Source organism: Pogoniulus pusillus, chromosome 6 (genome assembly GCF_015220805.1).
Source record: "Pogoniulus pusillus isolate bPogPus1 chromosome 6, bPogPus1.pri, whole genome shotgun sequence".
NCBI lineage: Eukaryota > Metazoa > Chordata > Aves > Piciformes > Lybiidae > Pogoniulus > Pogoniulus pusillus.
Window position 1 is genome coordinate 2,033,502 of NC_087269.1, and position 26,684 is coordinate 2,060,185.

Here is a 26,684-nt window from a genome sequence, read left to right on the forward strand (position 1 = left end):
GCAAAGGGAGAGATAAAACTAATCTAGGAGGACTCTGTGAGAAGATCTTCAGTTCTGTGGGAAGAGGGGGGCATGGTGGCCTTTGGAGACTCATAGAATCACAGAATTGTCAGAGCTGGAAGGGATCCCAACCTCCCTGCCATAGGCAAGGACACCTCACACTAGAGCAGGTTGCTCAGAGTCACATCCAGCCTGGCCTTGAAAACACACAGGGATGAAGCTTCTACCACCTCCCTGGGCAACCTGTGCCAGCCTCTCACCACCTTCATGCTGAAGAGCTTCTTCCCTAACATCCAAACTGAATCTCCCCACTTGTAGTTTTGTTCCATTCTCCCCAGTCCTATCACTACCTGGCACCCTAAAATGTCCCTCAGCATGAAGCCCCCTTCAGATAGTCAAAGGCCACAATAAGGTCTCCTCAGAGCCTTCTCCTCTCCAGGCTGAACATCCCCAACTCCCTCAGTCTCTCCTCACAGCAGAGCAGCTCCAGCCCTCTGCTCATCCTCGTGGCCCTTCTCTGGACCCCTTACAGAAAGAGGAAGTTGCTCCAAGGGTGGTGCTTAGTTCTCCTCCAGCTTCCTGGGGCAGAGAAGAATGAAACCATCCCTACACCAATGGTGCCTTCACACTGGACAAAATAGTTCAGCAGCAAGCCCAGTGAAGGCCTGGACTCCATCTCAGGTCCAGATAGCATCCTTGCAAGTGAAGCATTCATCCCCTAAAGTCCACCTAACCCAACTGCCAACTCACTGCTGGCTCTTCTCTCAGCACAGTGCTGCGTGGCTGCCTTCATCGGCCTCTTCTTCACTCGGTTTTGGCTGCTCAGTGTCCTCTACTTCACATGGTGGATGCTGGACTGGGAAAAACCCAAGACTGGAGGGAGGAGGATCCGATTCCTGCAGAACTGTGTGGTCTGGAGGTACATGAGAGACTACTTCCCCATCACGGTAAGCGTCACCAACCTCATCAGCTCGCAGGAGGTTCAGATTGCAGGGGGATGGAGTGAAGCTGGAGTAGGCTCAGCCTCGATGTGAGGAGGAAGTTGTTGAGCAGGAGAGTGGTGAGAGGCTGGACTGGGTTGCCCAGGGAGGGGGTTGAGGCCCCATGGCTGGAGGTGTTTGAGGCCAGGCTGGCTGAGGCTGTGTGCAGCCTGCTCTAGGGTAGGGTGTCCCTGGGCATGGCAGGGGTTGGCACTGGCTGCTCCTTGTGCTCCCTGCCAACCCTGCCTGATTCTATGAGTCTGTGACCAGCTTTACCTTGATAACTGGAAGCAATCTGGGAGCAGCAGCTGTGGCATGAGTTGCTGGTAGATCTGCCATTGGAATGGGCTGCCCAGGGAGGTGGTGGAGTCGCTGTCCCTGGAGGTGTTCAAAGAAAGCTTGGATGAGGCACTTAGTGCCATGGTCTAGTTGATTGCTAGGGCTGGGTGCCCTCCCTACCTCCCTGGGCAGCCCATTCCAATGTCTCCCCGCCCTCACTGGCAAGAATTTCGTCCTAATCTTCTAATTCAGTAGCAAGAATTTCTTCCTATTCTCCAGCCCAAATCTCCCCTCTTCCAGCTTCAGTCCATTCCCTCTTGTCCTATCACTACAAACCCTGGTGAAAAGTCCCTCCCCAGCTCACCACCCTCACTATAAAGACGGACCAGTAAAACCAGTAGAGGGAGCATGACTCCTGGGTTTGGCTGCAGCTCACTGCTTGAAGGCAAGCAGGGTTCAGCAGTGCGGATGGATCCTGTAGAAGGGAGCTGAAGCTCCACGAAGGGACAGCAACAACCAAAATAGCAATGAAAAAGAGTATTATAATCAGTCAATCAATCAGCCACATAATACTGCTTCATGAATCAGAATACCAAAGCTGGAAGGGATCCATAAGGATCATTGAATCCAACTCCAAAATACCTCCCTTAAACATTTCCTATGCCATCTGCATTTTTTTTTTGCTCAAGGACTTCCTAAGGCAATACAGAATTGAGCAGCCCTTGCTGCAGGTAGCTGTGACCATTGATCACTACAAGAGCATGGAAAAACACTTGGCATTCCCAGCATCCTGCAGCAAGGAGCTCTCTAGGTGAAGCACAGAGTGTGAAGACCTCCCTGCTCTCTGCTATCATGAGGAGCAAAGCTGAGCTTTTGGTCTGAATGTTCAGAGCTAGAGGGTCCCATGGAGCTCTCACTTAGCATCACAGAAGCACTGAATAGATTGGGTTGGGAAAGAGTTTAAAGATCATCTAATTCCAATCACTCTGCCATGGATAGGGACAGCTTCCACTAAACCAGGTTTAGATCCTGTCCAGCCTCTGGTTGAACATTTCCAGGGAAGAGGCATCCACAATTCCTCTGGGTAACCTGCTGAAGTGTCTCACCACCCTCACATTAAACATCTAGTCTGAATCTCTTAGAATCACAGAACCAGTCAGGGTTGGAAGGGAGCACAAGGAGCAGCCAGTGCCAACCCCCTGCCATGCCCAGGGACACCCTACCCTAGAGCAGGCTGCACACAGCCTCAGCCAGCCTGGCCTCAAACACCTCCAGCCATGGGGCCTCAACCACCTCCCTGGGCAACCCAGTCCAGCCTCTCACCACTCTCCTGCTCAACAACTTCCTCCTCACCTCCAGCCTCACTCTCCCCACCTCCACCTTTGCTCTATGAGCTTTGCTCCTTTGCCTCTTCTTTTTCATAGAATCATAGACTGGTCTGAGATAAAAAAAGACCTCCAAAGCTCATCCAGTCTAACCCCCTCTGCACTCAGCAGGGACAGCCTCTACTAGATAAAGTTGTCCAGAGCCCTCTCCAGCCTCACCTCCAATATCTCCAGGCATGGGGCTGCAACCACCACCCCAGACAACCTGTTGCAGTGTTCCAGCACCCTCCTGGTGCAGAACTTGTTCCTTACATCCAATCTCAATCTGCTCTGCTCTAGTTTGAAGCCATTGCCCTCATCCTGTCCCTGCAGCCCTTTGCAAACAGTCTCTCTGCAGCCTTCTTGTAGCCCCCTTCAGGTCCTGGCAGGACATTAAGTCTCCCCAGAGCCTTCTCTTCCCCAGTCTGCACACCCTCAGCCTGTCCTCACAGCAGAGCTGCTCCAACCCCCTGATCATTTTCCTGCCCCTCCTCTGGATCTGCTCCATCAGATCCGTGTCCTTGCTGTGTTGAGGGCTCCAGAGCTGGATGCAGCACTCCAGGTGAGGTCTCCCCAGAGCAAAGTGGCAGAATCACCTCCCTTCATCTGCTGCCAACTCTGCTTTGGATGCAACCCTGGGTGTGATTTCCTTCTAGGCTGCAAACTCACACTGTCTGCTCATTTCAGTTTCAAACCATTCTCACATGTTCTATCATTACACACCATAGCAAAAAAACCCTCTCCTCATCTTTCCTGTAGCCTCCCCCTTAAGTACTGAATGGCCACAGTAAGATATCTCTGAAGCCTTCTCTTCTCCACACTCAACAACCCCACTTCTTCAAAGCCCAAAGCAGAAGAGATGCACAAGGAGAATGGGATCTGGGCTGCGTGGACAGGATGAGCACCCAGCATCCTGGCTTGCATTTGTGTGAAGTCTGAGTTTGTTTAGCCCTGGAGAATTAAGTCACCCTGGGAAGATTAAATGTGGCTCCTAATCCTCCCCAATCCCAGCAGCAAATTTAGCATGGCCAAGCAGCAGTGTTTGGGGGCAGGAAGAGCTGGCTGCTATTTTTGTTTCAGGAAGTGGCTTTAAATGGTGCCTTTAAGGGATCTTTGGGCGTGTTTTCAGCTGAAGAAGCAAAGAGAGGTTGGTGATGAGCATCTGTTTTTCTGGTGATCTGGGTAAGGGGAACCTGAGCTTTGCTGCAGCCAGCGTCTGGCAGCTGCAGGCTCTGAGCTGCGTCTCCACAGTGTGTGCAAGGAGCACCCTCTGCTGATACCATCCCAACACGAATATCACTCTGCTGATGGATTTGTTCCCCTTGGAGCTGACTATATTGGTTGACTGAAGACAAGCCAGCAGTGTACCCAGGTGGCCAAGGAGGCCAATGGTATCCTGGCCTGGATCAGGAATAGCATGGCCAGCAGGACCAGGGAAGTCCTTCTGCCCCTGGACTCAGTGCCACACCTTGAGTACTGTGTCCAGTTTTGGGCACTCAATTTAAGAAGCTGACACCTTCAAGAACCTCTTTACCTCCACTCACACAGTCTCTTCCCCATCATTATGATGATCATGCTCAGCATGACATTACAAACCAGTTTTCCCATCACATGGCCAAGTGAATGGACATCTCCACTGCTTCTCAGTCATATTGATGAAGATGTGCAGGGTGAGTGCCCAGAGGCTGGAGCCAGGTTCTGCTGGGTGATGCCCAATGCCAGGAGAAGGGGCAATAGTGGAAGTTGAGGCACAGGAACTTCCATAGATACCTAATGGGCCTTTTAGTGGGTAAAGCCTGTCATGGAGAGGTTCATCTAAGGGTCAGGGAAGCTTCCTCCATTGCTCTCAAACAGCAAAACGTCATCCATGTCCAGACAGGGAGAGGCTGAGTTACTGAACTGAAGTTTGGGAATAAATCTGTAAATATGAGGAGGATTTTTTTCCCTGTGAGGGTGACAGAGCACTGGAACAGGCTGCCCAGGGGGAATGTGAAGTCTCCCTCCCTGGAGACATTCAAAACCCAACTGGATATTGCAGACTTCCCTGGATATGTTCCTGTGTGATCTGGTGTAGGTGATCCTGCTCTGTCAGGAGGATTGGACTGAATGAGCTTTGGAGGTCACTTCTAGCCCCTGAGATTCTGTGATTCTCCTCTCCATCCCCATCCCCTCCTCCCACTCTAAAACTGCTGTCAGCATCCACCTTCAGATGGCCAAGCTGCTTTGGTAACCTTGGCTGAGGAGGTTACCAAATTATGGTGTGCAAAAGGTGAGGATACAGTGGGGGAAAGATAAGCTTGGCAAGAACCATCTCTACTGCAGTCCTCAAAGAGAAGTCACCACCTCTTTTGGTGACTCTAAATCAGGACTGGATGCTTGGCTTAGGCAGGACATTTTACCTCTGCATCACACCACCTGGGTGTTGAGCTAAACCTAGCAGTTAGTTCCACCCCTTTTGGTGACTGTAAATCAGGACTGGATGCTTGGCTTAGGCAGGATATTTCACCTCTGGATCACACAACCTGGGTGTTGAGCTAAACCTAGCAGTTAGTTCCACCTCTTTTGGTGACTCTAAATCAGGACTGGATGCTTGGCTCAGGCAGGACATTTTACCTCTGCATCACACAACCTGGGTGTTGAGCTAAACCTAGCAGTTAGTTCCACCTCTTTTGGTGACTCTAAATCAGGACTGGATGCTTGGCTTAGGCAGGATATTTCACCTCTACATCACACCACCTGGGTGTTGAGCTATACCTAGCAGTTAGTTCCACCTCTTTTGGTGACTCTAAATCAGGACTGGATGCTTGGCTTAGGCAGGATATTTCACCTCTGGATCACACAACCTGGGTGTTGAGCAGAATCTAGCAGCAAGGAGCTAAAATTAAGGTCTTAGAGGGACAAATTTTGTCTTCAGGTGCTGTCATCATTCAGATCAACCCCAGCAGGCACCTTCTTACCTTCTTATATTAAGGGCAGCCTGGAAATTGACTGCTTTGTGGAAAAGATCCCTGTGGGCTCCTCTGTTTTCTGCCTGCACAGAGCTACAGGACATTTCACTAAGCTTGGGGTTATCTAAATGCCAACTGGACCTCATTATCTGCAGGAACTGGCAGAGTCCCAACCTCTGTCGTTGTGCTCAGGGACTTGCTGCTGTTACTGTAACTAGAGGGAGCCATTAGAGGAGCTGTGATTTGAGAAGGCTCCATCCCATAGCTCGTTCTTGACAAGGTTTATTTGAGTGTGCTGCAGTTCTGGGAGGTGTTGCTGAGAGGGAACAGCTCCAGCTCACATGAACCAAGTCCTACCAGGAATGTTTTCTCCCTTTTCAGAGAAGGACATGGTGGGCTTTGGTGGGCTACCCTCTGCTCTTCACCTCACCACAACACCTCCTTTGCATCTGGCTGAGTTTCTGAGCTTCTCTGTTGGGTTTCAGCCCAGAGAGAAACTAGCAGCATGTTTCATCCTGCTAGAGATGCTCTTTGGAGCTGGCAGTGGACAGCAAAAGACAGGAGGATTTGCTTAGGACAAAGTTGAAAGGAGGTTTATCCTACTTAAGAGCAGATTAGTGAATGTAACATCCATGGAAACAGACTTTGCAACCACAGCAGGGCAGAGATCCCACAGCAGTTTGGTTATCCCACAGCAGTTTGGTTTAGGAGACTTTAAATGAAGAAGGCAGAACCATAGAATGGTTTAGGTTGGAAGGGACTTCAAAGATCATCTAGTTACAACTCCCCATCATAGGCAAGCAGGGCCAGGGAGGGGATTTTGCCCCAATGCTCTGCTGCGACCCTACCTGGAGTCCTGCATACAGTTCTGGAGCCCCCATTCCAAGAGGGCTGTGGAGATGCTGGAGAGTGTCCAGAGCAGGGCCAGGAGGATGCTGAGAGGCTGCAGCAGCTCTGCTGTGAGCACAGCCTGAAAGAGTTGGGGCTGTGCAGGCTGGAGCAGAGGAGGCTCCCAGGGGACCTTCTTGTGGCCTGCCAGGATCTGAAGGGGGCTCCAAAAAAGCTGGGGAGGGACTTTTGAGGCTGTGAGGGAGTGTCAGGAGTGGGGGGACTGGAGCAAAGGTGGAGGTGGGGAGAGTGAAGCTGGAGGTGAGGAGGAAGTTGTTGAGCAGGAGAGTGGTGAGAGGCTGGACTGGGTTGCCCAGGGAGGGGGTTGAGGCCCCATGGCTGGAGGTGTTTGAGGCCAGGCTGGCTGAGGCTGTGTGCAGCCTGCTCTAGGGTAGGGCATGGCAGGGGGTTGGCACTGGCTGCTCCTTGAGGTCCCTTCCAACCCTGCCTGATTCTATGACTCTATGATCTGAAAGGTTTCTTCCAAACCTAAACAATTCTGTGCTCTGTTCCATGGCTCTGACTGGGACCCCTCAGCCACACTTCATAGGGTGACTAAAGAAGCCTTTTTAAGCTGCTGGGCTGCTACAGTCACTCAGAAGCCCCAATTCCAATTAACTTAATTCCACTCCAAAATGAATTAAAACAAACAAACAAACCTTGAAACATGCTAAGAGCTTCTTCTTGGGATGCTAATGTCATTTAATTAATCCTGTTTGTGATGAATTTGGATTAATTTGCTTGAGATCCTCACCAGCTCTTCTCAGAGCTCCTCAAAGTCTGTTTCCCTAAGCCCCCTGACACTGCATGGAGAAGAGATCACCTCATTGAGCAGACAGAATAAAGAGGGCTTCTGCCACAGAGCAATCACTATGAGCACACAAGAACTGTTGCTGTCAAGATATTTCTCCACCAAGCAGAAGCACAAAGTAGATCCCATTCTGTTAAACACAAATTGAAGCCTTTCTGGTGGGATCTGGAAGGCCAGCAGAGCAAATGGCATCCTGGGGTGCAATAATAAAAGTGTGGCCAGCAAGTCCAAGGAGGTTCTGCTCCCTCTCTGCTCTGCTCTGCCCTGCTGAGAGCACAGCTGCAATGCTGTGTCCAGTTTGGGGCTCCCCAGGGCAGGAGGGACAGGGACCTGCTGCAGAGAGTCCAGCAGAGAGCCACAGGGGGGAGTGGGGGACTTGAGCATCTGCCCTGTGCAGAGAGCCTGAGAGCCCTGGGGCTGCTTAGGCTGCAGGAGAGAAGGCTGAGAGGAGCTCTGCTCAATGTCTATAAATACCTGAGGGGTGGGTGTCAAGTGGAGGGGGACCAGGCTCTCTTCAGTGGCAACAAGTAATAGGACAAGGAATAATGGATATAAGCTAGAACACAGGAGGTGCCACCTCAACATCAGGAGAAACTTCTTTACTGTGAGGTGCTGGAGGCCTGGAGCAGGCTGCACAGAGAGATTGTGGAGTCTCCTCTGGAGACTCAAAGCCAACCTGGATGCATTCCTGCATGGCCTGCCCTAGGTGATCCTGCTTTGGCAGGGAAGTTGGACCAAATGTTCTCTAGAGGTCACTTCCAACCCCTAATGTTCTCTGATTCTATGACAACACCTTTGACAAGTGGTCACTGCTGTTGTCAGCATCCCAGACACCAGCCAGCATCCAGACCATGTCAAGGGGGGAAGCTCAGGGAAGCCAGCAAACCATAGCTCAGTTTGGAGAGGGCAACCCTGAGCTGCCACCAGCTTCTTGCCTTTGGACATAGGCCATATGCACTCATTAGGCATCCCTCAGATGCCTTTGAGATAAGAAACCAATCTTGTCTCATCAACAGAACTCTGGGTCAAGCCCTTGTCTCAGCTGCTTAAGCACAGAGCAACTTGGCTGGACCCTTAAGTCTCTTGACAATTATTAAAGGTTCAGTTCACCCAGAAAGAGCAGAGCAGCAAATGTCATCTGGTGGATGTGGAAGTGATAACCCAGCCAAGGCTGGAAGGAGCTGAGTCCTATCTCTCTGCACCTCAGCCTCAACCCTGTTAAGTACTTCAGGGCTGGAGTGCAGGAGAGCTGAGCTGGGCTGTGTCAGGTATTAACTATCCTGGCAGGCTGGGAGCAGAGGTTGACCTCTGCCAGGAGGGAAGAGAAGAAGTAAATGAAGAGTGGCAACAATCTAGATGGGAGGGTTCAGTTTCTGTGTTAAAGAGTTTCCAGAAGGAGAAGGGAGGTTTAGAGTTCAGGGGCCTGATCTGTGAAGTCAGAGACTTCGCTCAAGTCTCTCCTCTGCTGCAGATTTCCTTCTCAGTCTCTTTACAACCTCTTGGGTTTGTCTGTAAGTTGTGGCTGAGCCATCCCCACATGAGCACACAAATATTCCTTCCTTTGCTTATGCCCTGGAAGAAGCCTAGCTACAAAGCTGAAAGAGGAAAGCAATGCAAGGAAGTAGCTAAGATGTGGTCAGTGCTACTGGAGGGCACAGCTCTTGCAGAAACATAAACCAGATCCTTCAGCTCTTGAGCAGCTGAGCTCATACACTCCAGCTGCCCATGGCACCACATCCACCAGATCTTGAGCAGCTGAGCTCCCTTGGAACAGGTTGTCTCCAGGACAACTGGCCTCCTAAGCTGGCAGATGGAGCCAGGGACCAGTGCAGTCCCCCTGTAATCTCGGAGGAAGCAGTAAGGGATCTGCTGAGCCACTTGGATCCTCACAAGTCCATGGGACCAGATAGGATCCATCCTAGGGTGCTGAGAGAGTTGGCAGATCATAGAATCATAGAATCAAGCAGGTTGGAAGAGACCTCCAAGCTCAGCCAGCCCAACCTAGCACCCAGCCCTGGCCAATCAACCAGACTATGGCACTAAGTGCCTCATCCAGGCTTTGCTTCAACACCTCCAGGGATGGTGACTCCACCACCTCCCTGGGCAGCCCATTCCAATGCCAATCACTCTCTCTGTGAAGAGCTTTCTCCTAACATCCAGCCTAGACCTGGATACTAGAAGGGTGAGCTGGCCAAGCCACTCTCCATCATTTATTAACAGTCCTGGCTCACTGGAAAGTTCCCTGAAGACTGGAAGCTGCCAATGTGATGCTCACCCACAAGAAGGGCCAGAAGGACGAACCAGGAAATTCCAGACCTCTCAGCCTGCCCTCAGTGCCAGGCAAGGGCATGGAACAGGTCATCTTGAGTGCCACCACAAAGCACCTACAGGATGGCCAAGGGATCAGAGCCAGCCAGCATGGGTTCAGGAAGGGCAGGTCCTGTCTCACCAACCTGATCTCCTTTTGTGATCAGGTTCCTGCCTGCTGAGTGTGGGGCAGGCTGTGCATGGAGTCTACCTGGACTGCAGCAAAGCCTCTGACACCATCTGCCACAAGCAGCTCCTGGCCAAGCTGGCAACTCCTGGCTTGGACAGACTCACTCTGATATGGGTCAAGAACTGGCTGGAGGGATGTGCCCAGAGAGTGGTGGTGAATGGTGCCACATCCAGCTGGCAGCTGACACTAGTGGTGCCCCCAGGGATAGGTGCTGGGCACAGTCTGGTTCAATGTCTTTATTGATGATCTGGAGCAGGGGATTGAGACCTCCATCAGTGAGTTTGCAGATGACACCAAGCTAGGAGCAGCTGTGGAGCTGTTGGAGGGTAGCAGAGCCCTGCAGAGGGATCTTGCCTACCAGGTGAGTAAAGGCCAATGGGATGAGACTGAACAAGGCCAAGTGCAGGGTTCTACACTTTGGCCACAACAACCCCAGGAAGTGATACCAGCTGGGGACAGTGGCTGGAGACCATACCTTGAATACTACAACTAGTTCTGGGGTCCCCAGTTCTGGTGTCTCCAGTAGAATAAGGACATAGACCTACTGGAGCCAGTCCAGAGGAGGCCACAAAGATTATTCAAGGGCTGGAGCACCTCTGCTGTAAGGATAGGCTGAGGGAGTTGGAGTCATTCAGCCTGCAGAAGGGAAGACTCCAGGGAGACCTCAGAGCTGCCTCCAGTAGCTGAAGGCATCCTGCAGGAAAGCTGCAGAGGGTCTTTTGCTAAGGATATTAAGACACAGGCCAAGGGGGAATGGTTTGAAGCTGAGGGAGAGCAGAGTTAGACTAGAGCTTAGGAAGTTCTTCAGTAGGAGGGTGGTGAGACTGTAACGAGTTTCCTAGGGAGGCTGTGGCTGCCTCCTGCCTGTAGAATGTTCAAGACCAGCCTAGATGAGGCCTTGAGCTGCTGTGTCTAATTGAGAGGTGTCCTTGTCCATGGCAGAGGGGTTGGAATAGATGATCTCTGAGGTCCCTTCCAACTTAAGCCATTCTGTGACTCTATGGTTCCTTCATTGCAGCTCCTCATTATCAAGGAGAGTGGCGTGACCTTGGGGTGCAACCAGATGTTGAGCCTGTTGTCACCCACCCTCCCCTCACCCTTCTTGCCACCTTGCACACACACAGCTGGAAATGTAGTGGTTTCCCACACACTGCAGCATCTCACCTCCCTCCCTAGAAACCACCCAGAGCTGAAAGGCTATTTGGAAGCTGAAGATGGATGCAGGAAACATTGATGCAAGCTGAGATTAGAGAAAACCGAGCAAACGCTGGCACTTGCCCTGGGCACTTCGTCATTCAGCCATCTGCCCTTCTTCCTGCCTGGTCATGCTGCCTCCAGGCATCAGTGGGACTCTTGTTTGTCTGTTGCCCTCATTAGGAGCAGGTGGTTGAGTGGGCACATGTGTACAGTCAACAGAGCCCTGGGCCAGATGGAAAATTAGCTACGGCGTAAGAAAGTCAAACGCAGCCTCGTGATGCACCTCAGGTTCTGGCTGCTTCCAGGAAAGCACATGGACCATTAGCTGCTCCCTCAGTGCTGATGGGACCAGGCTGACACAGTCAGAGAATGGTTTGGGTTGGAAGGGACCTCAAAGATCAGCCAGTTCCAAGCCCCTGCCATAGGCAGGGACACCTCCCACTAGAGCGGGTCACTCAAGGTCTCATCCAACCTGGCCTTGAACACCTCCAGGGAGGTTGTGGAGGACAGAAGCACAGAATGTGATCAAAGATCACATTCTGTGCTTCTGTCCTCCACAACCTCCCTGGGCAACCTGTGCCAGTGTCTCCCCACCCTCACTGCAAACAACTTCTTCCTCACATCCACTTTCAATCTCCCCTCTGCCAGCTCAAACCCATTCCTCCTCCTGTCATTACAAGACCTTGCCAACAATCCCTCCCCAGCCCTCCTAGAGCCCTTTTCAGACCCTGGAAGGCCACTCCAAGGTCTCCTGGAAGCTTTCTCTTCTCCAGGCTGCAGAGCCTCAACTCTCTTAGCCTGTTCTCATAGCACAGCTGCTGCAGCCCTCTGAGCATCTTTGTGGCCTGCTCCAGACTTGCTCCAATAGTCCTTTTTGTGTGGGGACTCCAGAACTGCTCTCAGTACTCCATGTTAAAATCCAAAGGGATCTAGCTTGTTAAAGCAACAAAGCTGTCCTGAAGTGCACCTGGGGAGGTTTAGATTGGGTGTTAGGAAGAATTTCTTTATTGAAAAGGGTGGTCCAGGGTTGGAACAGGCTGCCCAGGGAGGTGGTGGAGTCTCCATTCCTGGAAGTGTTTGATTGTAGCCAGGTGGGGTTGGGCTCTTCTCCCAGGCAAGCAGCAACAGAACAAGGGGACACAGTCTCAAGTTGTGCCAGGGCAGGTCTAGGCTGGATGTTAGGAGAAAGTTGTTGGCAGAGAGAGTGATTGGCATTGGAATGGGCTGCCCAGGGAGGTGGTGGAGTGGCCGTGGCTGGAGATGTTGAAGCCAAGCCTGGCTGGGGCACTTAGTGCCATGGTCTGGTTGACTGGATAGGGCTGGGTGCTAGGTTGGACTGGCTGAGCTTGGAGCTCTCTTCTAGGCTGTTTGATTCTATGATTCTATGATTCTATGACTGTGGTGGTGTTAGGTTGAAGGTTGGACTCAATGATCTTGGAAAGTCTTTTCCAATCATGATTCAATTCTTTTATTCTATGATTAAAGAATGTCTGAATGAGCTTCAAAGCAAGGTCCCCAAAATGTCTATCATGACAAGGTCCCCAACATGTGTATCATAACCTTCTGGGGAGGAGTGGGAACACAGCCCAAGAAGGCTTGTAGTGAGGTTTCCCATCAGAGCCAGGTAATGGTTTATGATGTTTAACAGTCAGTGGCCTCCTAAGGAATTCTTCTCAAGGATTGAGCAAAACTAGAAGTGAGAAGGTTCAGATTGGATGTTAGGAAGAAGTTGTTCAGCATAAGGGTGGTGGGACATGGAAGGTTGTCCAGGGAGGTGGTGGAAGCCTCATGCCTTGAAGCTTTTAAGGCCTGGCTGGATGTGGCTGTGAGCAATGTGATCTAGTGTGAGGTGTCCTTGTCGTGGGCAGGGATAGCTCACACTAGAGCAGGTTGCTCAGAGCCACATCCAGCCTGGTCTTAAAGACCTCCAGCAATGGGGCTGACCCCCCCTAGTCCTATCACTCCCTGATACCCTAAAAAGGTCCATCAGAGGCTTTCTTGTTAGTCCCTTTCAGATACTGCAAGGCCACAGTGAGGTCTCCTCAGAGTCTTCTCCTCTCCAGACTGCACAGCCCCAACTCTCTCAGCCTGGCCTCACAGCAGAGCAGCTCCAGCCCTCTGCTCATCCTCATGGCTCTTCTCTGGACACCTTCCAGTACATCCACATCTTTCCTTTAATGAGGGCTCCAGAACTAGACACAGTCCACAATGTCTTGTCAAGCAGGGCCATGTCCCTGCTCCAGGCAGCAGCTTTACATGGATCACAACTAGAGTGATTCTGCACTCTCTTTGCTCTTTTTTGTTGTGGGGTGGGAGAAAGTGATGGGAATAACCACACCTTGCCAGCTTTTAAACCCTGATTTCCTCACACTAGGAAATGTATTGAAGACATTTTAAACAAAGCAGGTCCCCAGCAGCATCTCAGCCAGCTCAAGGCATCACAAAGAACTATGCTCTAGGAAATGTGATTTTGGGCCAGTGGGTGGAGTGAGATGGAAATAGAGACAATGAAAAAGGATTGAGTTGTTCCAGTTGATCTTTTCCAACAGAAGTCATGGTTGGTTCTGGAGATTCACCTCCAAGAATCCCCCCTATCTGCTCTCCTTAGCCAGTTCTCCCACCCCTCAAGGTGACAGTTCCTTCTCACGACCCTTTTTTCTTCCATCCCTGTGTGCAGCTGGTGAAGACAGCAGAACTGGACCCAAGGCAGAACTACCTGATGGCATTTCACCCCCACGGGGTCCTGGCAGCAGGAGCCTTTCTCAATTTCTGCACAGGGGCATCAGACTTCTCCACACTCTTCCCTGGCATCACCCCACACCTGATGATGCTCTCGCTCTGGTTTCGCATCCCCTTCTTTAGGGACTACCTGATGAGTGGAGGTAAGTAAGGTGGCAGCATGCACAAGTGATGGGATAGGAATGGTGAGTGAGGAGTCAGATCCTGCTCAGAGCAGCAGAGCACGAAGACAGCAAGGAAAGAGGATTCATGGGGCTGTTTGTCCCTAGATGTGGTGGATTTGCCATTGGAATGGGCTGCCCAGGGAGGTGGTGGAGGCACTGTCCCTGGAGGTGTTCAAGAAAAGACTGGATGAGGCCCTTGGTGCCATGGTCTGGTTGACTGGATAGGGCTGGGTGCTAGGTTGGGCTGGCTGAGCTTGGAGGTCTCTTCCAACCTGCTTGATTCTATGATGGCCCATTCGTGGACACAGCTGCTGGAGGTGGAACCCAAAACACTCTGAAGTTCTCCTTCTAGGTGTTATGTCTGTGGTTCAACTTCACAGATCTGCTCTGAGCTCAAGGAATGATTGTGCCTGATGCTTTGGAACAGCAAAATGCAGAGCAAAGCATGAGCAGAAATACTGAGACCAGCAGGATGGGGTGGTCCTGTATTATCTCTTTTCCCATGGAAAGAATATTCAGGCTTGAAATTGTGGTTGCCACTAAAGGAAGGAGAAAACCTGTTTTTTTCTGGGGCTGCTGCTGCTTGCAGGGAAAAGAGGATGAGATGCCATCCAGAGGGATCTGGACAAGCTGGAGAAATGAGCCCATGTGAATTTCATGAGATTCAATAGGGCCAAGTACAAGGTCCTGCACTTGGACTGTGGCAATTCGTGGTGTTAAGACAGGCTGGGGGATGAAGGGCTGGAGAGCAGCCCTGTGGAGAAGGAACTGGGGGTGCTGCTGGGTGAGAAGCTGAAGGTGAGCTGACACTGACACTGCCAGCCCTGCCCTGGGCTGATCTCCAGCAGTGTGGGCAGCAGGGGCAGGAGGGGATTCTGCCCCTCTGCTGTGCTCTGCTGAGACCTCCCCTGAAGTGCTGGGGCAGCTCTGGAGGGCTCAGCACAGCACAGGCTGGGACCTGCTGGAGCAGTGCCAAACGAGGTCAGAACCATTCTGGGAGGGCTGCTGTGAGGCCAGGCTGAGAGAATTGGAGCTGTTAGGAGTGGAGAAGAGAAGGCTCCAGGGAGACCTTCTGGTGGCCTTTCAGTACTTAAAAGCTGTTGCTAAGAGATAGGAACAAGACTTTTGAGCAGGTCCTGTTGTGACAGGACAAGGGCTGATGGCTTCAAACTAAAAACCAAGGATTCAGACCAGATTATGAGGAAGAAAGTTTTACAATGAGAGTGATGAGACACTGGTCCAGGCTGTGCATAGAGATGGTAGATTCCTCATCCCTGGAATCATTCCAGGTTAATTTGAATGGGTCTCTGAGTGACTTGATGGATTTGAAGATGTTCCTGTTGACTGCAGTGGGGGTTGGACCAGATGACCTTTAAAGATCCCTTCCAACCCAAACCACTGTATGGATGCCAAGAGCAGCTCACACTGTTGCAAACTCATGTGGCAAGAGAAGAAGACATTAAAAGGAATAGGAAAACATCAAAAGGAGAGAGGAGAAAGGGAGAGAGTTTTGGAGACCAGCAGGAGATGACTTTCATGGTGGGCCTGGGGAATGGGAGAGCTTACCCAGGGAGGTAGGGGAATTACTGTCCCTGGAGGTGTTGAAGAAACCTGTGGACATGGCATTTCAGGACATGGTTTAATGGTCCTGGTGGTGTCAGGCTGAAGGTTGGACTCAATGATCTTAAAAGTCTCTTCAACCAAAACAGTTCTGTGACTCTGTGTGAGTCAGGGCCAGGATTCGACAGACTAAACACAGGCATCCAAGTCCATCTGAGATAGCCCAGAGCATTCCTCACCCTGTTTTTCACATAAACTCTGCCTTCTGCTGCTAGAAAAATATTTACATGGAGAGCAAGGAATCATAACAGCGAGATATGGGAGAGTTATGACCCAGGGGATGGAAGCTTTAATCACCCTAAAGTGGGAGTTTGGCACACAGCTCATTTTCAGGTTGATTGAACCCATTTGACAAAGAGCTTTTAACTTGCAAACTATTCCAAGGAACAAGCAGCCATTTATTTATTTACTTTGATCCAAACAAGGTTACTTTGTCACCTCTTGAGGGGAAGATTTCTACCTCTGCAAGAAAATCACTTTAAGGCTGGAAAAAAAAGACCTCTCAGATCATCAAATCAACCATCAGCCCAACACCACTGTGACCACTAAACCATGTCCCAAAGTGACAAGATCAAAGACATCAAAAGAGCAAATTCTGCATGGAATTCCACTTCAGATCAGCAGCCACAGAAATTTTCTGTGCCTTTTTGACCTGAAGCAAACATTTCATGGACTGTAGAACGATTCAGGATTCGACACAGCTTCAGCTGACAACAAACCAAAACAGATTTTTCCCCTAGGGCTTCAAGTGCAGCTACTTCTTAGTTTACTTCTTCCTTTTTTCCTTTTTTTATCCCTTTTTTTAAAACTTTTTCACCTCTGTTTCTCACTTCTGGGCCAGCCAGCAAAGGGATAAGTGGATATTCATGCAGCAGAGCTGTACAGGAACCCAGCACCTTTCAAAGGAGCTGAGCTGAGATTGCTGAGCTACAGGGAGGCTCTCAAAATGAGAGGGAGCCAGCAGTGTGCCCAGGTGGCCAGGAGAGCCAATGGTGTCCTGGTCTGGATCAGGCTGCATGGGTGGGCAGAGGCCAAGGGGATGAGACTGGACAAGACCAAGTGCAGGGTTCTACACTTTGGCAGCCCCAAGCAGAGCTACAGGCTGGGGCCAGAGTGGCTGAGAGCAGGCAGGAAGAAAGCAACCTGGGGATGCTGGTAGATAGTAGCAGAATGTGAGCCAGCAGTGTGCCCAGGTGGTCAAGAGAGCCAATGGCATCCTGGGCTGGCTCAGGAGCAGTGTGGGCAGCAGGACAAGGGAGGTTCTTGTGCCCCTGTGCTCAGCACTGCTCAGGCCACCCCTGGAGTGCTGTGTCCAGTTGTGGGCTCCTGAACTGCAGAGAGCTGCTGAGGTGCTGGAAGGTGTTGAGAGAAGGGCAGCAAGGCTGGGGAGGGGCCTGGAGCAGAACCCTGTGAGGAGAGGCTGAGGGAGCTGGGGGGGTGCAGCCTGCAGCAGAGGAGGCTCAGGGCAGAGCTGATTGCTGCCTGCAGCTGCCTGCAGGGAGGCTGTAGCCAGGTGGGGTTGGGCTCTGCTGCCAGGCAAGCAGCAAGAGCAGAAGGGGCCAGAGTCTGAAGCTGTGCCAGGGCAGGTCTGGGCTGGATGTTGTTAGGAAGCTGCTGGCAGAGAGAGTGATTGGCACTGGAATGGGCTGCCCAGGGAGGTGGTGGAGTCTCCATCCCTGGAGATGTTTAACAAGAGGCTGGCTGGGGCACTTAGTGCCATGGCCTGGATAATCAGAAGGGTTAGGTGCTAGGTTGGCCTGGATGATCTTGAAGGTCTTTTCCAACCTGATTAATTCTGTGATTCTTCTTCTGTGCCCTGCCAGGCCTTGTCTCCTCTGAAAAGGAGAGTGCCTCCTATGTGCTAAAGAAGCCAGAGGGTGGGAATGCTCTGACCATCATCGTGGGTGGAGCACAGGAGGCACTGGATGCCCGCCCAGGGTCCTGCACCTTGCTGCTGAAGAACAGGAAGGGGTTTGTGCGCTTGGCCATCCAGCACGGGTGAGGCAGGGCACTGGGTCAGCAGCTGCTTGGGGAGGGATGCTCTGCTCTGTGGCTCGTTACTGGGTTGATTTTGGAGGAGGAGGAAGGTGTTTTGGGGAGGACTTTGCTAACCTGCATACACCTGGGTTGGATGCCTTGCAGCACTCCACTGGTCCCTGTCTTCTCTTTTGGGGAGAATGACCTCTATGATCAGGTGTGGAACCCCAAGGGCTCCTGGCTCCGAGTGATCCAGCAGAAGCTCCAGCAGATCATGGGCATCTCCCTGCCCCTCTTCCACGCACGAGGCATCTTCCAGTACAGCTTTGGGCTGGTGCCCTACCGCCGGCCCATCTGCACCGTGGGTAAGTCCCTCCCTGGCTCACCAGCCTAACCAAGCCACACTCAGCCTGGCCACAGTGAGGACAGTCCGTGGGTGTGTGCCAGCTTCCAGCTGTTCTGGAGCAGCATGCCAGAAAGTACAAGCTGAGGTGGTCTAGAAATGTGCTGGCAAAAGTATCCCCAGCTGCTGCACAGATGCTCTTGATGAGAAAGATTGGTCCAAATGATCATAGAATCATAGAATGGGTGGGGTTGGAAAGGAACTCCCAAAGCTCAGTCAGTCCAAACCCCTCTGCACTCAGCAGGGACAGCCCCAACTAGATAAGGTTGCCCAAAGCCCTGTTCAGCCTCACCTTCAGTATCTTCAGGCATGGGGCTGCAACCACCTCCCCAAGCAACCTGTTGCAGTGTTCCAGCAGCCTCCTGGTGCAGAACTTGTTCCTCACATCCAATCTCAAACTGCTCTGCTCTACTTTGAAGCCATTGCCCTCATCCTGTCCCTGCAGCCCTTTGCAAACAGTCTCTCTGCAGCGTTCTTGTAGCTCACTTCAGGTCCTGGCAAGGCTGCTCTTAGGTCTGCCTGGAGCCTTCTCTTCTCCAGGCTGCACACCCCCAGCTCCCTCAGCCTGTCCTCATAGCAGAGCTGCTCTGACTCCATGATCATTTTTATGACCCTCCTCTGGACCCACTCCATCAAGTCCATGAGGTTCATGAGATCACAGAATCACAGAATCTTAGGGGCTGGATGGGACCTCAAAAGATCATCTAATCCAATCTCAAGATCCTTGAGGTTCTCCCAGCCTGGTGTTCTCTGATTCACATATCACAGTGTTTTGGGACTCTGGCTTTGTTTTATGACAGCACAAATCATCTGGGTTGTGCTGGGGAAGCCCCAGAACAGACATGGCCACTCCACCAGCCCTGTAGGATGCAGCCAAACTCTACCTCAGCACAACTTTGTGATAGGAACCTCTGCAACTGCATTGGATTAAACTTTTTGCAAGCCAAGTGGATGGATTAAAGTCCTTCCAAGCCAATTTTACACATGCAAGTAGGGCAACACAGACTGGGAGAGCTGGGTCTGGTCAGGCTGGAGAAGGGAGAGACCTCTCTAGGGAGATCTTATTGTAGCCTTCCAGTACCTGAAGGGGCTTACAAGAAAGCTGAGGAAGGACTTTTTATAAGGGCTTGTACTGACAGGACAAAGGGGAATGGTTTTAAACTAGAGCAAGGGAGGTTTAGATTGGACATTAGGAAATAGTTCTTCACTATGAGGATGGTGAAATACTGGGACAGGTTGCCCAGGGAGGCAGTGGAGGCTCCATTCCTGGAGACATTCATGGTCCAAGCTTGATTGGGCTCTGAGCAACCTCATCTAATTGGGGATGTCCCTGCTTATTGCAGTGAGGGGGTTGGACCAGATGACCTTTAAAGGTCCTTTCCAACTCAGTTCACTCTGTGAACACATCAGAAGTCTGCAGGTGTGTTCAGTGCAGACACAACCACAAGCCCCAACACAAACAGTTCACATTGTCTCAACCAGAGGCCGTGCCCATGGATACCAAATTTAAAGACAGGGGTTTTGGGAGTGGGAGATGTTTTGCCTGGTTTAAACAACCCCATGGTTGGCCCAGCAGCATGGCTGATATTCTGAATTAAGCTAATTAAAGAGGGTGTCTGGAAAGGTATTCTCAGTCTTGCCCCACTGATGAGGTTTGACAGCCAGCAATTACTTCTAATTGTTTTACAACCTGTTTGGATTGTCTCAATGGTTTTATGAGCTGTGCAGTCTCACAGAGGCTCTTCATTAATCTGATGAGGGGAGCAGCCTTACATGGTGATGAAATCCTCTATCACCTGACAAACACTATTTGAGTGCGAGAGCAGAGCAAGAGAGGTACCTCATGGACTTCTCTGTCCCAGTCCTGCTGGTTGTGGCTCTGGGAGATGGGGAGGAGCTTCTTCCAGTGCCAGGAATCAAATTAATTAGATCTGCCTTTGACAAAAGCATTCATTAGATCTGCCTTTGACAAAACCTTAGCTAAAGATAAGGTTCTCACTGAAAATCAGATGTTTCACAGGAGCTTTCATAGAATCATAGCATCACAGAATCAGTCAGGGTTGGAAGGGACCACGAGGATCATCCAATTCCCACACCCCTGCGAGGATCATCTGGTTCCCCCACCCCTGCCATGGGCAGGGACACCTCACACTTTAATCTGAGCAACTCCCATCACTGGTGAATTTAGGTCATCTTGGACCTCCCTTTGCCTCAGTTTCATTATGTGCAATACAGATTCCCAGGGCCATGCCAGAATAACTTGGAAAGACCAACACCAAAACTAGGCTGATGTTGTTGTTACCTGCAGCACATCTGGAGGTGTTAGGAGCAGCTGTAGGGTCTGCTTTGGGATGTAGAACTTTGTACTTCAAAGAGCTACACAGAAGGTCTTTGGCTTTAACTAACTTTGAGGGTGGGGAAACTGAGGCAAGGACAGATGTGACTTTGGAGCCAGGATTTGAACCTCCACCTCCCTACCTCCTTGATTGTGTTACATCCCAAATGTTAGGACATGACTGATCATGCTGATCTGCTCTCTGAATCCTTCAAGAGCTGGACCCCAGCTCTGTGCTAAGAGAATGTTCAGAGAGACCTGGTGCTGGCTCTTCCTAACACCTGTGCTTCTTTTCCAGTTGGGAAGCCAATTCCAGTGCAGAAGAAGCAGAAACCTTCCAATGAAGAGGTGGATCAGGTCCACCAGAAATACCTGGACGAATTGAGCAAGCTCTTTGAGGAGCACAAAGCTAAATATAACATCCCAGAATACAGACACCTGGAATTTATATAGAGCTCCTCAAGCAAGATGAAATCAGGGAGGTCAAACTCCAAGTTTCTCCCTGTCTCTGGAACTATTTCACAACCTCAGCTTAGATATGGTTAAGAAATGGTCCATACAGTGCAGTGAAAATCACAGGGTGGTGGAGGTTGGAAGGGACCTCTTGAGATCAGCCCAACCCCTCTGCTAGAGCAAGGTCACCCAGAGCAGATTGCCTAGGTGAGTCTTGAATCTCTCCACACAAGACTCCACAACCTCTCTGGGCAGCCAAGAACTTAATTTTCCCAGCATTTTTATGGCTGTAAAGCCAGAATTTTCCTTCTTTGTAGGAAACATAAAAGATATAAAGAAGAAAACAAAAGAAAATCCCACCTATTGCCAGCACTGTTGAATCTCTCTAGCACAAAACCCACACTTCCAGTCCAGCTTGGAGGCCATTTGCAGGCAGAAAGTTGCCTCTGCATTATTTTCATTCAGAAATGGGATGCTGAGGATAATTTCTGCTGGATGCAAATGGGGTTTGAAATACAATTTTGCCTAGACCCACATAGGATCATCTTTTTGCTTGGTGCTCTTCCTGTCTCTCATTTCCCTCAGCTCTTTTCTCACCACCTGCTGCACAGTTTATCAGCAAGCTCATACTCCCAGAGTGGTGGTGGGCACCTTCAGCAGCATCTTGATGCTGCACCCTACTGAGGCCAGAAATAAAAAATCCCCAAAACAACCAGAAAAGAAAAAAACCAATAAAGGAGATATGGTCATCCAGAGGGTTCTTCCTACCTGACTCTGGGAATCCCTTGGTCCAGTCTGCAGCCACAGCAACGCTGTCACCGTGAAGTTCATTTGACCACAAGGACGTTTCCTAAGGAGAAAGAATGGTCAGGAGAAGGGAGAGGTGATCTGGGACAAGAAATATGGCTCACAAAGTCATGTTTGGTAGGTGATCAAGGCTTTAAATAGCCTCTTCTTCCCAGTATCCTGGAACACACACCCTATGAGGAGAGGCTGAGGGAGCTGGGGTTGTTTAGCCTAGAGAAGAGGAGGCTCAGGGCAAGCCTCATTGCTGTCTACAACTACCTGAAGGGAGGCTGTAGCCAGGTGGGGGGTGGCCTCTTCTCCCAGGCAACCAGCAATAGAACAAGGGGACACAGTCTCAAGTTGTGCAGGGGAAAGTATAGGCTGGATGCTGGGAGGAAGTTGTTGGCAGAGAGAGTGATTGGCATTGGAATGGGCTGCCCAGGGAGGTGGTGGAGTTGCCATCCCTGGAGGTGTTCAAGCAAAGACTGGATGAGGCTCTTAGTGCCATGGTCTGGTTGACTGGATAGGGCTGGGGGATAGGTTGGACTGGATGAGCTTGGAGGTCTCTTCCAGCCTGGTTGATTCTATGATGCTATGATATCCAGAGCTTCATTCAACTCTGCACTTCATGAGCTTTTGCACCGTGGAAGATTTGGTGGCAGGAAACCATCTGCTCAGATCAGCTTTACTTGACCTCTGTAAGAACCCTCACATCATCACCTTCTTCTCTCCCTCCCTTCAGCTCTTTTCCTCTTCCTCATGTCCCTTTCTTCACTTGCAAGGAGCCAACAAAACTCCTGCAGAGCACCTCATTTTGGTACTGTGTCTGCAGGAGTTGCATTTAATAAGGAAAGCACACAGAAATTTTCTCAACTGACAAAACAAGGTGGTCCTCCTCTCCCCTCCTCTCCCCTCCTCTCCCCTCCTCTCCCCTCCTCTCCCCTCCTCTCCTCTCCCCTCCTCTCCCCTCCTCTCCCCTCCTCTCCCCTCCTCTCCCCTCCCCTCCTCTCCCCTCCTCTCCCCTCCTCTCCCCTCCTCTCCCCTCCTCTCCCCTCCCCTCCCCTCCCCTCCCCTCCCCTCCCCTCCCCTCCCCTCCCCTCCCCTCCCCTCCCCTCCCCTCCCCTCCCCTCCCCTCCCCTCCCCTCCCCTCCTCTCCTCTCCTCTCCTCTCCTCTCCCCTGTGTCATCCTCTGACCACTTCTCTCCTGATCTCTCCAGTATTGAGAAGCTCTAATCTGGATTTGCCTTGCTTAGTGGGTTCAGATCCTGAAGCTCAGAAGAAAACCTTCAACAACTGATGAATGCAAAACTTGGACTAATTCTACAAGAGGAGGAAAGCCAAGCAAAATGTCTCTGTTTCTTTTTTTGCCCCTTCTCTAGCTCTAGTCCCACAAAACTGTTTTACTGCCCAAGGGATGAGGTTACAAGGTTGGAGCAAACAGCTAGAAAAATGTGTGGCTTTCTGCTCAGAGAAAGATTTCCTGCTCAGGGAAAGATCCCTTGCTTTGAATTCAATAAAGGCCCCAAATGTGGTGTGTTAGACATCTTCCTTTCCTGCCACAGAGCCTTTTTCCTTGTCAAGAAAGGAAGTGAAATTGCACATGCATCTGAAATCCATCACCTTGCCTTCAAAATCATGTAAAGCATTGAAGCATCAACCAAAACCACAGGTCTCCAGAGGAGACCTCTTTTGGGGAGGGGATAGTCAGAGAATCATGGACTCATAGAATGACAAAATGGTTTGGATTGGAAGGGACTTTAAAGATCATCTAGTTCCATTCCCTTTTGCCACGGGCAGGGATACCTCCCACTAGACCATGTGCAGCCTGGTACTGAACACCTCCAAGGTCATAGAATCAACCAGGCTGGAAGGGAGCTCCAAGCTCAGCCAGTCCAATCTAGCACCCAGCCCTAGCCAATCAACCAGACCATGGCACTAAGTGCCTCATCCAGGCTTGTACTGAACACCTCCAGGGACAGTGTCTCCACCACCTCCCTGGGCAGCCCATTCCAATGCCAATCACTCTCTCTGTGAGGTCTTTTTGTTCTATCTGGTTTGAACCCAATGAGCTGCTTTTCTACCTCTTTTATCCCCTGACTTCACTTCTTCACAGAATGGTGGAGGATGAAAGGAACCCCTGGGGTTCATCCAGTCCAACCCCCGTGCTAAAGCAGGGGGCAGCCACAGCAGCTTGCCCAGGATTGCAGTGTTCAGGCAGAGGAACAAAAATAAGCCATGGGGGGGGGAAAAAAAGACACAGAAAAAAATTGCACCACCTTCAGCTAGCACAGACCTTGATTGCTTACTGCAAACATACCCTTCATGGCCAAGGGTAGGTGAGGGTGCTGGAGAAATCCACCTCCACATCACAGAGTACTTTGAACTGCACTGCCAAGGGCATGTAAACAACGCTGTAGGATGCTGCCACCAGGGAGATGGAGTAAGGGCAGGATTCCCAGCAGTGTTTACCAAGTGCTTAGCTGCTGTGATCTCCAAAGGAGATCCTTTTAAGCTGTGGGATCTCCTAGCAAGGCTAAGCACCTCGGTTTGCTCCTCGTGGTCACTGTGTGCTCGCCTGCTGGAATCACAGTGTGGCCTTCAGCTGCATTGTGGGGGCTCCATGATGTCCTTTACATCAACCCTCTGACATTCCCTACAGGTCACTGTCCATGGAGGTGTTCAAGAAACAACTGGATGAGGCACTTAGTGCCATGGTCTGGTGGATTGGATAGGGCTGGGGGCTAGGTTGAACTGGGATGAGCTTGGAGCTCTCTTCCATAGAATCCTTGGAGGATTCTATGATTCTAAGGCCTCATCCAACCTGGCCTTGAACACCTCCAGGGAGGGAGCAGCCAGAACCTCCCTGGGCAACCTGTGCCAGTGTCTCACCACCCTCACTGCAAACAACTTCTTCCTCACATCCACTTTCAATCTCCCCTCTGCCAGTTTAAACTCTTTACTTAAACCCGTTACTTAAACCCATTACTTGTCCTGGTATTACCAGACCTTGTCAGTAGTCCCTCCCCAGCCCTCCTGCAGCCCACTTCAGATCCTGGAAGGCCACTCCAAGGTCTCCTCTAAGCCTTCTCTTCTCCAGGCTGCAGAGTCCCAAGTCTTGTAGCCTGTCCCCATAGCAGAGCTGCTGCAGCCCTCTCAGCATCTTGGTGGCCTCCTCTGCACTGGCTCCAACACTTCCATGTCCTGCTTGTGCTGGGGGCTGCAGAACTGCACCCAGGAGTGCAGGTGGGGTCTGAGGAGAGCAGAGCCAATGGGCAGAATCCCCTCCCTTGCCCTGCTGCCCACACTTCCACACCCAACACACCAGATCCATAGCACATCTCAGCCACAGTTATCCAAAAGCCTCTTTTAGGCCAAAATTTCCTACCACTCTCCTCTCAACCAGGGCCAAAAACCCAGGGCTCAAATTTCTGCCCCCTAATACCACACCACACCATATCACACCATATCATACCATACCATATCACACCATATCATACCATACCATATCATACCACACCATATCACACCATATCATACCATATCATACCACACCATATCATACCACACCATATCACACCACACCATATCACACCATATCATACCACACCATATCACACCACACCATATCACACCATATCATACCATACCATATCACACCATATCATATCACACCATATCATACCACACCATACCATACCACACCACACCATATCATACCACACCATATCATACCACACCATATCATACCATATCATACCATACCATATCACAGTATCACAGCATCACCAAGGTTGGAAGAGACCTCACAGATCATCAAGTCCAACCCTTTACCACAGAGCTCAAGGCCAGACCATGGCACCAAGTGCCACGTCCAGTCCTGCCTTGAACAGCTCCAGGGACGGCGACTCCACCACCTCCCCGGGCAGCCCATTCCAGTGTCCAATGACTCTCTCAGTGAAGAACTTTCTCCTCACCTCCAGCCTAAATCTCCCCTGGCACAGCCTGAGGCTGTGTCCTCTTGTTCTGGTGCTGGCCACCTGAGAGAAGAGAGCAACCTCCTCCTGGCCACAACCTCCCCTCAGGTAGTTGCAGACAGCAATAAGGTCACCCCTGAGCCTCCTCTTCTCCAGGCTAACCAATCCCAGCTCCCTCAGCCTCTCCTCGTAGGGCTGTGCTCAAGGCCTCTCCCCAGCCTCGTTGCCCTTCTCTGGACACGCTCAAGCATCTCAATGTCCCTCCTAAACTGGGGGGCCCAGAACTGAACACAGCACTCAAGGTGTATCACACCACACCACACCACACCTCACCTCACCTCTCTCCCCTCCCCACACACCAAGCCTGAGTGACGCAGCTAAAATTCAGCTCTGCAGCCTCAGGCTTCAGGCCCCTGTGAAGGCCGCTCCAGGCCTCGCTCCCCCACGCGCAAAGAGAGGAGAGAGAGAGAGAAGCAAAGGGGCAGGAAACAACTCTGCAGCCTGGTTCATAGAATCACAGAATCAGGCAAGTTGGAAGAGAGCTCCAGGCTCAGCCAGCCCAACCTAGCACCCAGCCCTGCCCAACCAACCACACCATGGCACTAAGTGCCTCAGCCAGGCTTGGCTGCAACACCTCCAGCCACAGCCACTCCACCACCTCCCTGGGCAGCCCATTCCAGTGCCAATCACTCTCTCTGCCAGCAACTTCCTAACAACATCCACCCTAGACCTGCCCTGGCACAGCTTCAGGCTCTGGCCCCTTCTGCTCTTGCTGCTTGCCTGGCAGCAGAGCCCAACCCCACCTGGCTGCAGCCTCCCTGCAGGCAGCTGCAGGCAGCAATTTGCCCAGCACGGAGCAGCATAAGCAACAGGCAAAGGCTTTGGGCACTGGGGTGAGTAAGAAGGAAGAAGTATTGCTCATTTAGCAGGTCATGCTAAAGATGGCCTCTTGAAAGATCTGCTGGAGCCTATTAGCTAAGGAACATCCTGGGGGAAATCCTCTTAGAGCAGAGGAGGTGAGAGTGCAGATGACATTACTGTGCCCCAGCCCTGCAAGCACAGAGGGATGGGAAGGGATATTAAGAGGTCAGCAGGGCCATGCCCTTCCTCTCAAGGCAGGATCAAGCCCATCCATGTCATATGTCACCAGGCAGGCACGGTGTTACCATGCTCTTAAAGGCTCCCTGTGATGAAGGCACCACAACACTTCAGGCAATTGATTCCTGACACTCATCTTCCAGGCTGTAACTTGGCCCCGTGGGGATTTTT

The 26,684-nt window shown here is 51.2% G+C and overlaps 1 protein-coding gene across 1 annotated transcript in view; it reads left to right on the forward strand.

Annotated features, from left to right (window-relative positions):
- MOGAT2 (monoacylglycerol O-acyltransferase 2) overlaps window positions 1–21,655 on the forward strand; it is a 36,844-nt gene extending 15,189 nt beyond the window's left edge. Inside the window, exons 3-7 of the mRNA XM_064144214.1 lie at window positions 769–947; window positions 13,642–13,846; window positions 17,311–17,485; window positions 17,630–17,829; window positions 20,501–21,655. Coding sequence (XP_064000284.1) covers window positions 769–947; window positions 13,642–13,846; window positions 17,311–17,485; window positions 17,630–17,829; window positions 20,501–20,655 — 914 coding nt within the window. The 3' untranslated portion in view covers window positions 20,656–21,655. The remainder of the gene's footprint in view (window positions 1–768; window positions 948–13,641; window positions 13,847–17,310; window positions 17,486–17,629; window positions 17,830–20,500) is intronic.
- The last annotated feature ends 5,029 nt before the right edge of the window (window positions 21,656–26,684 follow it).